General features: G+C 36.6%; 2 protein-coding genes across 2 annotated transcripts; one reads left to right on the plus strand and one right to left on the minus strand.

Annotated features, from left to right (window-relative positions):
- Window positions 1-312: 312 nt before the first annotated feature.
- LOC144566021 (Glutathione S-transferase family protein) lies at window positions 313-2,355 on the plus strand. Its single transcript, XM_078315876.1, has 3 exons — window positions 313-448; window positions 922-1,132; window positions 1,583-2,355. Exons 2-3 carry the CDS (start codon window positions 924-926, stop codon window positions 2,169-2,171), a joined length of 798 nt encoding a protein of 265 aa, XP_078172002.1. The 5' UTR covers window positions 313-448; window positions 922-923; the 3' UTR covers window positions 2,172-2,355.
- Window positions 2,356-2,697: 342 nt separating this feature from the next.
- EFS (histone-lysine N-methyltransferase) lies at window positions 2,698-14,597 on the minus strand. Its single transcript, XM_078315812.1, has 18 exons — window positions 14,422-14,597; window positions 12,451-14,265; window positions 11,602-12,061; window positions 10,606-10,814; window positions 10,333-10,412; window positions 10,110-10,241; window positions 9,655-9,771; window positions 9,465-9,557; window positions 9,064-9,141; window positions 8,576-8,632; window positions 6,997-8,470; window positions 5,563-5,618; window positions 5,282-5,352; window positions 5,107-5,189; window positions 4,935-5,014; window positions 4,265-4,344; window positions 4,126-4,171; window positions 2,698-3,783 (listed from the first exon to the last, which is right to left on the minus strand). The coding sequence occupies exons 2-18, from the start codon at window positions 14,159-14,161 to the stop codon at window positions 3,037-3,039; spliced, it is 5,574 nt and encodes a 1,857-aa protein (XP_078171938.1). The 5' UTR covers window positions 14,162-14,265; window positions 14,422-14,597; the 3' UTR covers window positions 2,698-3,036.
- Window positions 14,598-16,571: the final 1,974 nt, after the last annotated feature.

Here is a 16,571-nt window from a genome sequence, read left to right on the forward strand (position 1 = left end):
TGATGAAAGGAGTTCCTAAATGCAAATAATAATAATAATAATTAAACTCTCATGAAAAAGAAATTGATCAGTATTATATATAATTTAAAATTTAAAATGCATATACCATCCATACTTTGATGTTAAATTCGTCCTTTGAATAAACTCGGAATAAGTGTCAAAGTGATGATTTGTTTTCGACAAAACCTCTTGTACTATTAGCAAACATTCGAGGGGTGAAATAAAAAACAATAAATTATTATTCTCTCGCAAAGAAAGGTAGTTAGGAAGGAAAAGACAACCTACATATAAACAAAAACACAAATTAAAAACGAAGAAAACACTTAATAAAAGATAAAATAGATAGTTCGTAAAGCAGTTTCCTTTCTCTTTGCGGTTTCACAAAAAGCCCTCTCCTTTACTCCTCAAATCAGAGACGATTTTTCTAGAAGCTATTCGCGCTTTTGCGGTACTTTCTTTCTCTTTGGATTTCAGTTCAATTTTCTTTCTCTTTTCATCCCAATTAGTTTAACGAGTACATATATTTATTCAGTGATAGCAGTTTCAGCTGCCCCTTCTACTAAAAATTCCCCTAAAAATCTAGCTAATTGTGTGACTGGCATATTAATTGTTTAATAGTTGTATAACAAGCATCAATTTAATTTGCTAAAAGGCGGTTTATTATGTATTTGAGAGTAATTGTGAGCGATCTTCTCTTCCTTTATAATATACTTGAATTTCACATGTAACTGTTGTATACTTGCCAAATCCGGAGCTTTATCGTTTGATCAATGTCATCACGGTTTAATGTCAAAAAACCAAAAAGGAAGGATAAAAAGGGAAATTTAATAAATCAGAAAAAATATAGTTTTAAAATGAATTACAGAGATGACAAATTATATATACATATATATATATATATACCTTTTAATTTCTGTGCAGAGATGCAACTGTACCACCATCCGTACTCCATGGATAGCCAAAAGGTACGGCTAGTACTGGAAGAAAAGAGCATAGACTACACATCTTACCATGTCAATCCCTTGACCGGGAAAAATATGAATGCGTCCTTCTTTCGCATGAATCCATCAGCTAAGCTACCTGTATTCCAAAACGGTTCCCACATCCTTTTTCGAGCAATTGACATTGTCCAGTAAGATGCTATTTTTATGTTTTAATTGCAATTACATGAGAATTAATTGTTAGAGAGCTCATACTGCTATCATGTGGTTTTGCAGTTACTGGACTGGACCAGTGCTGTACGGCACCTGTAGGGGATTGACCTATTTGTGTTGTATCCGTGCAGATTTGATAATGCTGTTTATGATAGTAATGAATTGGCCATGACATGGATAATATAGTACATGTACATATAATATAACCAGTATAGTACTAGTTGAATACCGCTAGGAACTTGACCAGTCTAACACTAACAAAAAAATAATATATGTTGGTATCATGCAAAGTCTTAAACAAGTCAAGACATTACCTAAAATTAAGCACCTGTGAGATAGTCTTAACTTCTTATTTATAAGGTTCTAAACCCTTGACGGGTATATTTTATAAAATCATACAATTCATATGAAATCTCACATATTAATAGGTACATTGACCGGCTTACTGCCTCTTTAAGTGGTCAAGCAGCTTCAGTAAGCACCGAAACAGCTGAGTGGATTCAAAAAATTGAAAATTGGGATCCTAAAATATTCACCCTAGCACATACCCCACCCAAATACCGCAACTTTATCTCAAAATTTATCAGACGAGTCATTATTGCACGCATGTCAGAATTTCCCGACCTAGCAAGCATGTATCACATAAAACTAAGGGAAGCATATGAAACTGAAGATAAATTGAAAAACCAAGATGCTGTAAAGCAAAGTGAAGATGAGTTGTGTGCAATTCTAGATGAGGCCGAGTTACAGTTGGAAAAGACGATGTACCTTGCAGGGGAAGAGTTTACACTTGCTGATTCCATGTTTATACCAGTACTGGTACGGCTCTCTCTCTTGAAGCTTGAGGAGCAGTATATTAACACACGGCCTAATGTTTTGGTGTATTATAACATGGTGAAGAAGAGGCCAAGTTATAAAATTGTTATTGGGAAATATTTTGGCGGTTGGAGGAAGTACTGCACACTTTATAAGACGGCGAGCTTTTTGTTAGTCAGAAAAACATTGAGGCGGTACTGATTATGAGCTTGTGATGTATATGTTTGGCAGGCTCGTAGATATATTCGTATAAGATATGGCATATAGGACTATATTTCCTCAACAAGCATTTTTGGTTATCAGGTATCTAATGAAAATAAAGTGGGTTGTTATAGTTTTTCTTTTATATGCGCTGATTAATTTATCTTCCTTTTGTCGAACTCCACTTAGTGCATACCTTGTACAGTTGTGTAACAATATATGAATTTGTTCCTTTTACTTCGAACGACTTGTATGGAAAAATGAAATTTCCAATCTGAAACAATTAAAATTGAAGGTGCACTTTGTTATTCCCAAAAAAATTTCCCTGTTTCAAATCAAATTTCCATTCCTTCTAAACAATTAAAATTGAAGTGTATGCTGTTATTCCCAAGCGATCGTCTATTAGACTATTACTCGCCTCTTAAATTGCACGAGCTATTGACATGTTTGTATTGAGTAGTCCATATCATTTCCCTTTTCATTTGCAAATCATATCACATTCATCCATTTTCATTTGCAAATCATATCACAATCATCCATTTTATGAACAAGTTAGCCTATGATTGATTTTCAATAAACAAATTGTTGGCTTTTACAGATCGCGGCGAATAAACAGATATAACAATAAAGAAACATATCGCCTTTCCTAAAAAAAATTAAACAGGGAGGGCACCAATTGCCAACTCCCTTCTAAACCACCTTCAAAAAAAGGAACACCCAAACAACATTTGATATACCACCACCAGCAATTCTAACTAAAGAAAAGAAGACGAGAGGAAAAAAAAAATTTCTACCATAACATCCTTTCTTTTTCTTTCTTTGTTGGCTTAAGCATGTGCAAAACCAACAAACTATCCCCAAATTTCTACCTGCTTTCTCTCGGCCATTTTGGCCAATCCTTGCCAGACCTTTGAGTATTAGTGTTATTATGGGCATAACCATTGTTTTTCCATGGCCTAGAAAACCTCCTTTGATTTCTCAAATTTGAATTTGAACTCCAACGCCTTCTCACTCTGTCATTGAGGAAACCTGGCCCATTGTTTACAACATTACCGTTTCCAATCGTTGGGTAAGGCGGCAAAGGCGGGAAAGGCTGAAAAGGTATACTTGGTGCAATTCCCCAAGATAGCTTTCCTTCAGACTGTAGAAAGACACCAAGGTTTTGAGCTGTCACTGCAGGAATACCATATGATACACTGACACCAGGTCTATGCCTTTCTTGCCGGTAACCCAAAGCCACTTGAACTGGACCAACATTCAAACCAGCTCCCAAAGCCGGTTGTACAACAGACCCAAAACCCGGTGGTGAAACAGACTCAAAGCCAGGTGGTGACGCAGGCCCAAAACCAGGTGGAGGCCCAACTGACTCGAACCCAGGTGGTGCATCTTCTTCCAAATTATCTGAATGAGGTCTCTTAGTGGGTCTATCTAGGTGCTGGGCTTGTGAGTTGTACAATGGGAAACTAGGATCTTGATTATGAGGATTTGATGGATGGTCCCACCGGCTTTTGCGCTTGGAAGTTGAGGTATTACAGGTGTGTGAAAACGAGTTGTGGACCCTCATTGACTTGGGCATCCATCGATCAAAGAATTCCCGTGCAATCTGGTGTACCTGAATTAATTTTTTTTATTTCCACAAGGGCATTAAAATGTGCAAAACCCTCATTTTCAATTAAAATTCTACAAACAAGAACAAGGCTGGTTGTAGTGATATTTGTATACACCACCCTGAGGAACAGTAGAATAAAATAAGAAAAAATAATATAATAGAAAGTCTAAAACAAAATTAAGAACAAGGATCTTAAAGTACCTTAACAACATAGTGTGAATAAGATAAATGGTGCATAATGGTACCGCACCAGTTAAGTTAAAAAGTGCCATGGCTGGTACAATATGAACCTCACAAGCAAGGTGCACAGAAAGAACAGATCAATAGATAATGACTATGACGTACCTTTTTGTTTTTATGCTTTGTCAGCTTATAAATTGATTCCCTAAAACTGCATAACAAAAATCCACTGTCAGTTCCCTTGCAAATTTGGAGGAAGTGTGTGTGTGTGTGTGAGAGAGAGAGAGAGAGGGAGAGAGACGACCTTTCCATTCCAGGACGAAGAGGGCCTTGATTCATCTGCTCTAGTGTCAGGATCCCCATGTCCCCAAGATGGCCCAACACCTAAACATGCAATGATCCACCCACAGAGAGAGAGAGAGAGAATCAGTAGTACTTTTAGACTAAGGGCAATTTTCATAGAAAATATATACACACACATAAATCTTTTGCTCGAAAATCCCGGTATTAGTTGCAAAATGAACTCCAGTTTTTTAAATGAAAAGAAAGATATTTAAACTGAAATATTCCCTTAAATAAAGATTTATTTTCATGCTGGACGTCTCTTCCTACCAATGCACTTTTTACACAAAATCATTGGTTAACTCAGTATTTATCTTACAATTTAACAAATTTGCACATGAACTGAGGGAGAATAAAATAGGCAATGGTCATTTTTGAACAAAGAGGACGAATAGTGGTAATATCTTTTTCTAAATTTGCAGTCTAATCGATCTAAGACTCTCAGTAGGGTATTATGGGATAATGGTGAAAATGACAATCCTTCTTTTCCTAATAGTCATTTCGCAAACAAGTTAGTTTCAGAGATTTTCTCCAAATGCTATAAATTTTGCATATTATACACAAGTATCATTGCAAAAAAGACCTTAAAAAGTGTTATTTAACTTCTATAAAGACCAGGAATAAGAAATAACCTTGAGAAGTTTCCGGATAATGGGAATTCGATTGAAGTCGTCCCTATTTTGCTTCAAGATAGTGTGCAACATTTGCAAACCTACATTGCAAGGATAATAAGATAAATCAGCATTAATTCCATTAAGCATTTCTTTTAAGTACGTGGGTGGTGGGTAGGGTGAGAGGGGTCACCATTCGTCTTCATTATGTCCATCAAAACGTTATAAGAGTTTGTCTTCAAAAGAGCATCGAGGATTAATGACAGATCTCTTAATCTGCATAAATATAAAAAATAAATAAGGAGGAATAATTCAAAGAGGACAAAGAACAAAAAAGAAAAATGAAATGTTCTATGAGAGTAATCCACCTTTGCGATGTACCAGTATCTCCAGCAGCTGCTGTTACGATTAGAAGCTTCAAATACCCCTTAGTTGCATGCTGTGAGATCCAATCGAAATAAATCTTTTAGTAAAAACAATACATACTGAAAAAAAAAACTGAATTTTCACAGCATACAAGTACTTATCAATGATTTCATTGTCAAAATTTTGCAAATATACACAATGCAGGGTATTTCAATAATATTAGAAAAAGGCAGTGTCTGTAAACATCAAGATACATAAATAAATTTAGAATTTAGATACTTACTTTGCGCCGGCTTATACTACCGTCTTCATCCAATAGCTTGTTAAGCTTCTCTTCAACTGCCACAGCACATAAAAAATTATCTCATTTAATTAACTCTGTCTTAAGCCATAAAAATAGAGATACCAACTTTAACCCTACAACTCAATCCTAAATGTATATTAGTCTACAGATATTACCCAATTTACTTCCCATACAATTTATTGTACATGCTCCCAAGTATACATGTCGAAGGCTTGCGGCTGTAGGTTGGCCAAGAACTAGAACAGGATATCAAGACTTGCAACATGACAATGTGGCTCGTAGAGGGAGGGACAAATGCACTAGTAGGAGGTGAAGGCATAGGTAACTGGGTAGGAACTGGTAGCGGCAGTTGTGATGAAAAAATACACCTAGGATAGATACAAAGACATGAACAGCAGCAGCTTTGTAAGGTCTTATATCGGGGCAGTCGCTGGTACACACAAGTGGAAGTCTACTTGGATGTGTTTTTCTGTTTGTAGTGTTGAATAAACAATAGTTCTGAAGATTTAAATAGGTTTTCTTGGTCTCCCTGAAAAGAGAGTTGTAATGATGCAAATAGGCTCACATTCATGATTGTGTTTGCTTACATTTGCACCAGTAAACAGACGTCTATGGGGATATTGTTTACCTTGTAATAGATGCAAGGCCAAAATCTAGGTATCTAAGTTTTCTCACCATTCTCTATGAGCATCTATATATTTGTTTATGTTTTTTAGAAAAGGCAAGTAGGACTGAGTGCAATGTTGCACGTATAATATACAAGTCTTGTATCTGATACAATGTGTGTACATCAGTTCTATTTCCAAAATACTCATGATACATATTTTATATACTATCTTTTAATTATTTTTGTGCATAAATGCATAACTTCAAAATATTATTGACAAGTATGATTATTTTGAGTTCTCATTTTAAAAGGTAAGAGTACATAAATTTAGAAAAGTATGAATACCAAAGGTTTTTATATTGTACAAGCAATAGGGAGGAAACACAAAACTAAGAAATGCAATTAACGAATACTGCATGGATGGGGACCTGCGACATTGTTGCAAAAGAGTTTCATCTGTTGGAATTATTTTATGTTACCAGCTAGATGCAAAATACCATATCTTTTGGCCATATCAATTCAAATTTTATAATAAAATATTTCTGGTATGTGTAAGCATCATACATTCATATCAGACATATCTGATATAGGTACAAGTGTTAGATAGGGCGTATTTGGGTAGCGTCACATTTTGCAGCAGTAAACCTCAACTAAATCAACCAGCCCACAACCCCAAAATTTTTCTTTGATACATAGTTAGTTTGGGTTTTCCAAATGAGCATATTAAAGAACCTATTTGAAAATCAGTTTTTTCCCAGGTCAGCACAGCAGTGGTGCTGCCACAAACAAAAGCACAAGGTCCTTACCTTCCTCAAAATCAGTAGTAGCTGTGTTATGTGACATTTCCCTGACCTCTTGGTGCATCGCCAAATCCTCATCTGTCGCATCTGTTCTGATACTCTTCATGCCACTTGTACCAACTGGAGGTGACATTGATCTGTCCTTCTGATCTAGATTCTTCAGATACAGATCCGCATGCTCTGGCCGGACATCAGAGTCAGAAGGCTCGTTATATGAACTGGTTTTACAGCCTATCTTGTCCACAACCGTACCACCTGACCGTCTCGAGTGGACTCTGTCTGACAAATACCGAGTCACATGCACAGGGGTACGTGCTGCATCTTCTTCTGATTGTGTGCCTTCGTTTGGTGAATTGAGATGTTCTGAAGATGATGGAGGTACACACAAAGATTCGAATAAATTGTTCATGTCCATATCCATTGGCACTTGTTCTTCTATTGAATGATCAGGTAGAGCAGGCGTGGATACCTCATCCACTTCTCTATTCTTCGGACAAATATCATACAAGTTATTATGGTCAATAACATCTTCAGGTGGGGTATGGAATAATTTCTCTCTGTCTACAAGTTCACATTCCTCAAAAGAGTTATCAGGAAGAACAACTTTTTCAGATAAGCTCTGTAATAAGCTCTTTTTTTCCAGTGGCTTGTACTCATTGACCAAATTAATCGGTAAACTAGCGTCAGGAGGCTGGGATAAGCCGTCGATATTTTCCATCTTGAATTCACCAAGAGAATTAACCCTTGATAAATGTAATTCCAATAAACTGTACGATGACACTGCAATACTAGATGATAAAGAATGACGGGATATATCCTTCGTACCTCCTTTTGTACCAGCCTCTCTATCCAATGGTTCACAGACTTCATGAGGTTTTGCTGGTAGACTAAGCATAGAATCGGGTTCGCACTGTGATACATCACCTCTATACTCTGACTTGGATATTTCAAAATCAGAGGGCTTGATTAGCACAGCATCAGTTTTATGACTCATTGAGTTTTCTCTAATCTTTGACTTCGATGAATTCTCAGGATGAATAACTGATTGGGAATAACTGCCTCGAGGAATCAAACCAAAAGCTTGTTGGGAGTCAGCAGGTACAGCTAGTGCTTTATCCATCGATCCATTAACGAAAGAACTAGCAAGTCGACCAACTGCACTATTGGGTTTGCAACCCGCTAAATGTTCTTTACGGTCAACAGGTGCAGACATGCCAAATCTATCCTGCCGTTTATCAGGTAGTGAGTGCTTTTCGAGAGAACTGTCGGTTAAAGTGGTGACTGCTGCTGTTCTGTGAATTTTTTTAGCTGTTACAGGCTCGAAGTAGTCTTCTTCATCCGAATCCTCTTGAACAACTAATTCAGTGCTTGACGGGTCACCCCCAATATAGCCCCGGCAATTTTCCGCCCCACAAAAGCACTTTTTTGCAGCTGCACCAACAACTCTTACATAGTTGTAGTCGAATGTAAGCTCTTCCTCCTAAATAAAATAAAATAAATGCATCAACATCATTTTATAACAACTTGATGACCAAAATGGCTCTTAGGTAAAAGGATAGGACATTTCAATGAAACCACAACGTACCTTTTTTATTTCCCTTATAGCAAACAACCCAATGCAAACCTCTCCATTGACAATCCACTGTTTTCACAAAAAAGAAAAGACAAGGTCAATTCTGCAAAGCTATAACTTAGCCAACGAAATTAAATAATGCAAAATTTGTTTATAGTAGTAGGCAAAAAGCCTACTAAAAAGGTTGAAATAATTAACAAGAAAGAAAAAGTAACAAGGAGAATTTACAGAAGAACAAAAGTTAAATGAAAATTTAACAATGGTTCCCTTTCTTCTATTTATCCTCGTAATGGTTTATCATCATAAAAGACGGAACATGTCCCATGGCTCATGTGCAAAAACAGTAATAATTCTTGTTCTTTATGGACATTTGAGAGACTTAATGCAACAATTAATTGAATAAAAGTAGAATAAACTTACCAAAAAACTACATAGAAAGATAGAATTAAACTTACCAAAAAACTATATAGAAAGATAGAATTAAAGTAGAAGAAATAAACCTTTTCAGTGCGACAATTGGGATCACAGCTATGATTTATAAATCGACCCAAATTCCCTTTAGCGCATGCATCTATTACCTGACATTTAACAGATAATGATCAACTAAAATTGTTAACCATATGGGAATTCGTACAACTAATATACACAATTCAATTCATATAATATCATTCGAATCATGATAACCAAAGAGCTTTCAAATCTACATTACTTCAGTTAAAACAATTTAATCAACTAAAAAACCAAAATAATCAATTGAAGTTATATATAATTCGATTAAATACATATTTTTGATGTCTGCATCAGAACCATACCCATTTCTAAGTGCATGTTGCATACATTACCAGGTCATGTCAGTGAAGCTGGTTTTGATACCATTGGATAAACAAAAATAAGAAAATACCTCTCCACCATTGAGTGTCATGAAATAGAAATGTTTTTGCCCTCTAGAAGCATATTCTTTCTGCCGGGCTTCGTAAGTGGCCATATCAAGCACCTACACCAATTTTTAAAAAAATGAAAACAATATTTCAGACTATTTTGCCCCTTTTCAAGCACACTAATGAACCAAAACAAAGAGAACATAATTTTACCTCTCCAACATATTCAATAAGAAATCGTCCAGCAGGCACATCTTCAAGCAATTGTAGCCCGTATCCTTTTTTCCCAGACCGAAAATATATCAATTTTGCATAATTGCGCCTTTGGAACTGGTAAAGTAACACATGTAAAAAGGTAGTATCAATGAAGTAGGTACAGTTCCACTTGCATTCCTGATTCTTCAAAGTACAACAAAAAACCCTCAAACATGGAAACAGCCTCTGAGCACCTCATTTTCCAATTTAACCAAAAAGGTGAGAAAATACCCGTTCTTCCTCACTATTTTCTCTTCATAAATAAAGTGATCAGCTTTTTGGGCACTACTTAACGGAATATGAGGGGGGCAGAGAGACTCAACATTTTTTTATCTAAATTGTATTTGAGAGGTTTCGCAGGGGCACATCAATCATGATCCAAAACATAAAATAAAATAAAAAAGGCAAATTACCTGTTGGTTAGAACAGAGCTCACCGCAAGGGCACATTCCTTTGATACATTCAATGCTAAGCATCCTATTCAAGCATTGGCTTCGGCATCCAATACCTCCATTTTGGGGGGGTTTGCAGTTACAAACCATAATCTGTAATTATACAAAATGAATTGAACCTGAAATTGTTAAACAGTGTATCTACAATAACAATAAAAACAAGAAGTTAAATAATGGAACGTACCTCATCAATTGTTTGAGATCTTCGGTGCCGATGGAGAAACAAATTCGTCTTGAGAGGGGTGAATGGAGCTGGCCCCAAACCTGAATTGCAATGTTTCCAAATAAACCCAAATGCTAATAGTAACACAAAAAAAAGTTCTAAATAAGCAAAAAAAAAAAACTCTTAATCAGTCTACGAGTTAAAACAATCAGCTTATTTCAAAATATTGTGAGACTTCGGAACCAAAAAGACATCCAAATGGGTTAAAAGTTTCAGCGACTACTATAGCCATACCCTTTTTAGCTGATTTCGTTGAATGTGGCCTCATATCTCCAACTAATGGCTTCATATGATTGACATCTCCCAATTTGTACCCTCGACTAGATGGGCCTTCATCGCCTGATGCATCGGAAATCTCTAACTCGGCATTAATTTCTGCATTTGACTTCTCTTGTGGTATGGAGCAATCAGCAAATGCCTTATCAGCATTATCCTTACATGTCCTAAAATAAAGAAGGAAATTAAAAAGTTAGCGGATGGAGGAGCCAGATACAAATAGAAAATTTGATAGTGAGATCAGTAAATAAGGATGAGCAGGTTTTTAAACACAACTAGCCTTGACAGATATCTTATTTACAAGAAAGGGTGATCCAATGGTTTTGGTTTGTTTGGTTTTAATAAAACAAGATTTATTTTTAATAAAACGGTCCAGTTGTTCAATTTATTTGGTTCGGTTCTTTTTAAAGTTAAAAAAAGTTTGGTGTGGCATATTTTAATTAGGTTTGAAGAGAACCGACTAAGGAACACCCCTACTTACAAGAGTAAACATTCTTTGTTAAGGTAAGCATGCACAGTTTTAAGCAAGCAGTAAAAATTTCTTTAATTTTTTATTATAAAAGAGTTAAATGCCTCTTTGGCAAATCAAAAACCTTTTCAACTACTACATGCATGACCAATTGGCACGCCTTACCAGGCAATAGTTATAAAGAAAACATAAAAACCAAAAGAATAATGGAGAAGAATAAAAAAGAACTGTTCACTACAGTGTTTGCAAAAAGATGGCTAGCAATTAATAAGGAAAAAAAATCAAGATAAAAGAAAGAAAAAAAGTCCATATAGTTATATTTTGGTAAGACCTGGCCCATAAAAAAGAGAGATACATAACTAAGATATGTGATATTCACTAAAAAATAATAATGATAATGAGAAAACTAACCATACAGCCATTAAATGATCAACTTAGGCTCAAAGTAGGAAAAAACAAATAAGCTGCTTAACTAAATTACGTACCATCTGCAGTTAGTTTCATCAATGACATCAGCTAGCCCAGACGGAATGCAACGCCACTTCCCACATTCATCACAACAGACCCAAGCCACACGCAGCTTAGGTGCAGGCTTTGCTGGAACAGATACTGACTGAGCGGGCCCATTCATAAGCAGCAATGGTGTCGGCGCAGGCTGTGGTTTCCCTTGTAAAAGCTTTCCGGAAGCAGAAACTGGATTTGTTGGCATGTATAATGGCCTCACGGATGAAGATATTAACTGCATGTGCACAGGATAGGGTTGTCTGGGCAGTACTGGCTGTCCAGGGATGGATCTGGTATTTGAAGGAAGGGGTGCAGACTGAGTAGGTACTGGTAAACTACCTGATGGAGCAGGTATGGACAACAGGTGCACTGGTACTAGGGGCTTTGCTGGAGGTAAGAGTTGCGCCAGAAAACCTCCGCACCTGAATGGTTCTTGATTACCTGAAGAGTAAAAACAAAAAGGCAACTTATGTCAATACATTGTGTACTGAAAGATTAGGAACCACAATTAATAACTAAAATGTCAATTCATCAGCACAGAAGCTTAATGCAACACGAATAGAAAAAAAACATTCCTTTGATACGGTTCTCTCCTTGCAATAATGCCAAGCACAAACTAAGCAATTCTTTTAAACTACTCCAAATAAAGCAATTATTTTAAACAGAATTGGATGGAAAAAGTTTATTCCCTACCAGCATAGAGGAAGCTAGTTCCAACTTACTACAGTGTAATTTCCGAACCAAACACCTCTCCATGGATTGTGGCAAAATTAAATGTGGATTCATAGTTTCTTGGCAAAACTAGGGTTAGGGTATTTACAAGAAATTACCATTTGATGCAAATCCAGAAAGCGATGCAATTGTAACTCCATTGTAGGGATCGGACATATTAGCCGTTTCCTGTCTTGTAACTCCAGGTGCACTCAAATCCTGGGCCTTCTCATCATTTTTCCCATTAGAAATTGACCTCCCTTTTTTATCAATCTGGAACCAGTAAAGTGTCCCTTGATTTGCATTGACAGAAGCATTTACAAGACCACCTCTTCTACTGGCCTTAGCATTCTCTCCCTTGTTTTTCTTCTTTCTTTTGTTCTTGGTTGATTGTTTCTGTTGCAGAACCACAGGGCTGGCCTCGCAAGAGAGAGGATTATAGACCACTGAATCTGGTGAAGAACCTGGATCTGCTGCATCCCTTTCATTCGCGGCCCTTTGTACAGTTTCATGACCTGCAGAAGATCTCTCATGAGTTAATGTACTATCCAAATCTCGGTCCAATGTTCCCTCTTGCTTCAGATGCCTTAAATCAAGCTTAGATTGGTTTGAGATTTTATTCTTCCCGTCAATTTTCTCTCCCAGAGCCATCTGTATTTTCTTTTCCTCTGCCTCTCTTTCCTGTTTTAACTTGCAAAACTCAACGTTGATGTCTATAATCTGTGATAAATTCTCAATTCTCCCCCATACCGAATCTCTACCTCTCCGACTCAAAGGATTTCTTTTCTTAGTAGTCAATTTAGGGTCTCGAATCAGGCTAACTAAAACTGTTGGGTCAAATATCTCATTATCTTTCTTTAATTTTCTACCACGGTTACCTATTCTGATCAGCCGATCAATATTTAAATCTGATTCTGCATGTGTAGCAGACCGTTTAGGGTTCCTTCGCGTAAAGACAATTAATTCTGAGGGTTTAAGCTTTCTTTCTCTCTCTTTTGGTGCCTTTGCCAGAGCAACCTTCTCCTTGTTGCAATGGAGCTCTTGGGAACTAGCATTCGCTCCTTCCATTTGAGAAGTATCTTCTTTATTTACATCATTGCCACTGGGAAGTACCAAGCCTGGCAGATCTGAACCAGCTGCCTCAATCAGGCCTACTTTATCTTCTGAAACTACAGTGGCATCGACAACTTTGCCAGCATTCGCACTGCTATCCATGTTAAAACCAGGTGTGTCGAGCTCAAAGCTGGTGCCTCTAATGGTTGATGGATCTGAACTTAAAGCATCTGCCGGACTTGCATCATCTTTTGAAATTCTGGTCACCTCAACAATTTTCCTGGCATTAACACCTTTGCTGTTGTCAATTGATATGCCAGACCCATTAACTGAAGGAGGTAATAAACCCTCTTTAACATCTGGGCAGACAGTATTGAGTACATCAACTGCATTATAATTTTCTAATGCGACCATGGCTGAATCAATTTCTGTGCAAGATGATGCTGCCTGACCCACCACCTCAATACGATCCATTTTCTCTTTCAAGAACCCGGTGGTATCAGTTTCCAACACAGCATTTTCTAATGCTATTTCCATTATTGGGTTAGCTTTCTCCTGTGAAAACCAGGCAGCATCAAATTCTGTAACGCCATTAATTACCCCAATGCCTCCTCCTCCACTAATATTTTCTGATTGCTCTAACGAGGGGCCACAACCCTCCTCAAAATGCGTGCAATTGCTTATTTTTTCTAGAATTGTTGACGGGTCTGATGAAGAAGACCCGCACATTGACTCAAGATGAACTGTTGGCTCCCCAAAAGGGAAACCATAACCCATCTCGATTGGCCCCAGAAAACCCTAAAGCATGATCGTATTAGGGTTTCAGACAGGGGAAGTAAAGATCAAGCGGAGCGCCAATGCATCAATTGTACGCCCAAGACCTGGGGAAAAAAACCCAAACCGCACGAATCAAGAACTTGAAAAACGTCAAATAGAAAGCAAAAACCCTAAATTTCCTCCATAATTGTACAATAGCTCAATCAAAACGGAGACTGATCCGAATCAAAACAGGAACTATAATTGAATGAGGGAATTACCTGTGCAGGAGAACCCGCAGGGTTTTCCAAAACTTGCCCCAAATTGCAAGAATTCAGCGAAGAAAAAAGAAGTTAAGTTGTTGTAGCTTGTCTGACAAATTGGTACAAAAATTGAGACGAACATAAAAGAAATCCTGTTCGGTGGCTCGCGAGGTAAATAAAAAGGGAAAAAGGTTAATTTCTGGGAAGAAAGAAATAATAAAAGGGTACGACAAAATACTTCTTTGACGATAACTTACATGATGAACCCGGTACAAATAGCTGACGTGGGGAGCCGTTAGTGGCCTTTTCGATCTTGGGGCACTTATTACGTCAAATGGTCTGCCACATGTCATTAGTCCGGCTTTTAGCATCTAATTTAAAGGTCTAGACGCGAGCACGGAACGAAGCTTGAACCAGTCCGAACTCGCCAAGAACGGAGACAAGTTATCTAAGACCGTCAGATAATCATCTAACGGTTTCTTCAGTGACTAAGAATAAGCCCGTCGAATACAGCCGTTATTTTTATCAGAATCGTTGGATCAAAATCGGACGGGAATATTATGGTTGGTAGTGGCGTGGGGTCCATAAGGATGAGATCAGGTCGCGTGGAGACTTGAGAGAAGAATACATGGAATCGCGAGCCCACGCATCTGTACAGCTGCTACAGCATAAGAAGATTAATAGACCAGGTGTATATTAATCGAGTGAGTCGGTGACTGTCGAGCCAATCTACAAGTAGCACATTTCACGGGACCGCAAGACGCAACCCAATCAAATATGAGGATTCTCTTTGGATTTTGGAATGAGATTCGTGTTGCTAGTTTTACGTATCGCCATATTGGGCCGATATGGGCTTTGCGGAGCCGAAACGCTCGTTCGATCGATCTGATTCGAAAAATTATAAAATATAAATTTAGTTAGTTAGATAGATAATTGAATTTTAATTGATCAGACTAATATATTTTAAATACGAATTTTAAAAAAAAATTGAGCAAAACCAAACCCGCCGTCGTACATTATTTTTCTTCTTTATTAATTATTTAGATATAACTATGGTTCTAAATAGCGTTTATCGGGTCAAAGCAGAAAGCCTACAAAAAAAACTATAGCAAATAGTATCGCTATAACGAAAGTTATACTACATAGCGTTTTTTATTTTTATAAAAATTATATCATATATTTGTACTAAATATAAACATTATCTAAGTCTCATAGAACAACAAATAACATCAAATTGATTAAAAAATTATAATATTCATATTGAACCAATACAAAGTCCAAATTGCGACTCAAAACATCCATAGCAATATTAATATCATAAACTATTGATATTTTTCTATTCAAAATATATTCAGCATCATGATATAATCTATCTTTTTTCTATTTAAATTTCAAAATAACCTAGATATCATGGCATAATTAACTATCTTAATCTATTCAAAATATTAAAATTACCATATAGTAAGTATCATCTTGTTACTTCAAGAAATATCTTAATATATTCAATCTGAGCCTTTATTTAAAGTCCATATAAATTGAAAAAAAAAAATCTCATGTTGCATAGCGTGTTGTAGCTTCCTTGTTTGATTTCGTTTGATGGATTTCTCATTTAATAATTAATAGTTTAATATAAAGCTTAGTACATCAATTGCGAAAAAAAAAATGTGAGTTCAAATTTTTTTTTAAATATAAATACAATTATTTCTTTTTGCAGAATGTCCAAAACTAACAAGATTGTAATGAAGTTACGATAACTGATGATGAAAATAATGGCCCAAATTTTAACCGTTCTTTTTTCATGCATTCATGAATGGCCCATGGTGGAAATACAATGAGCTCGCATATTGCATACTCAATAGGAAGTACAATGTGTTGTTCTAATGAAACCTTAATTTGAGGGTCTCAAAACAATATCATTTATAGAATAATGTGAGAGTTTATTATATATCAACCAGGTCATTAAAGATGTGAATGATGGTTATATCTTGGATCTCAAATAGAGTTGTACAAAATTGCTCAAATTCGTAATTTGTTCATAACTCGCTCGCTCGCTAACTACTCACTTTAACTCGTTCATTTACAACTCGAGTTAGTTCCAATTCAAGTTGGCTAACTCGTTTAGTTTGAGCATACCTCAACTCATCCATTAGCAACTCGAGTTACACAAA

Source organism: Carex rostrata, chromosome 15 (assembly GCF_964058835.1).
Source record: "Carex rostrata chromosome 15, lpCarRost1.2, whole genome shotgun sequence".
NCBI lineage: Eukaryota > Viridiplantae > Streptophyta > Magnoliopsida > Poales > Cyperaceae > Carex > Carex rostrata.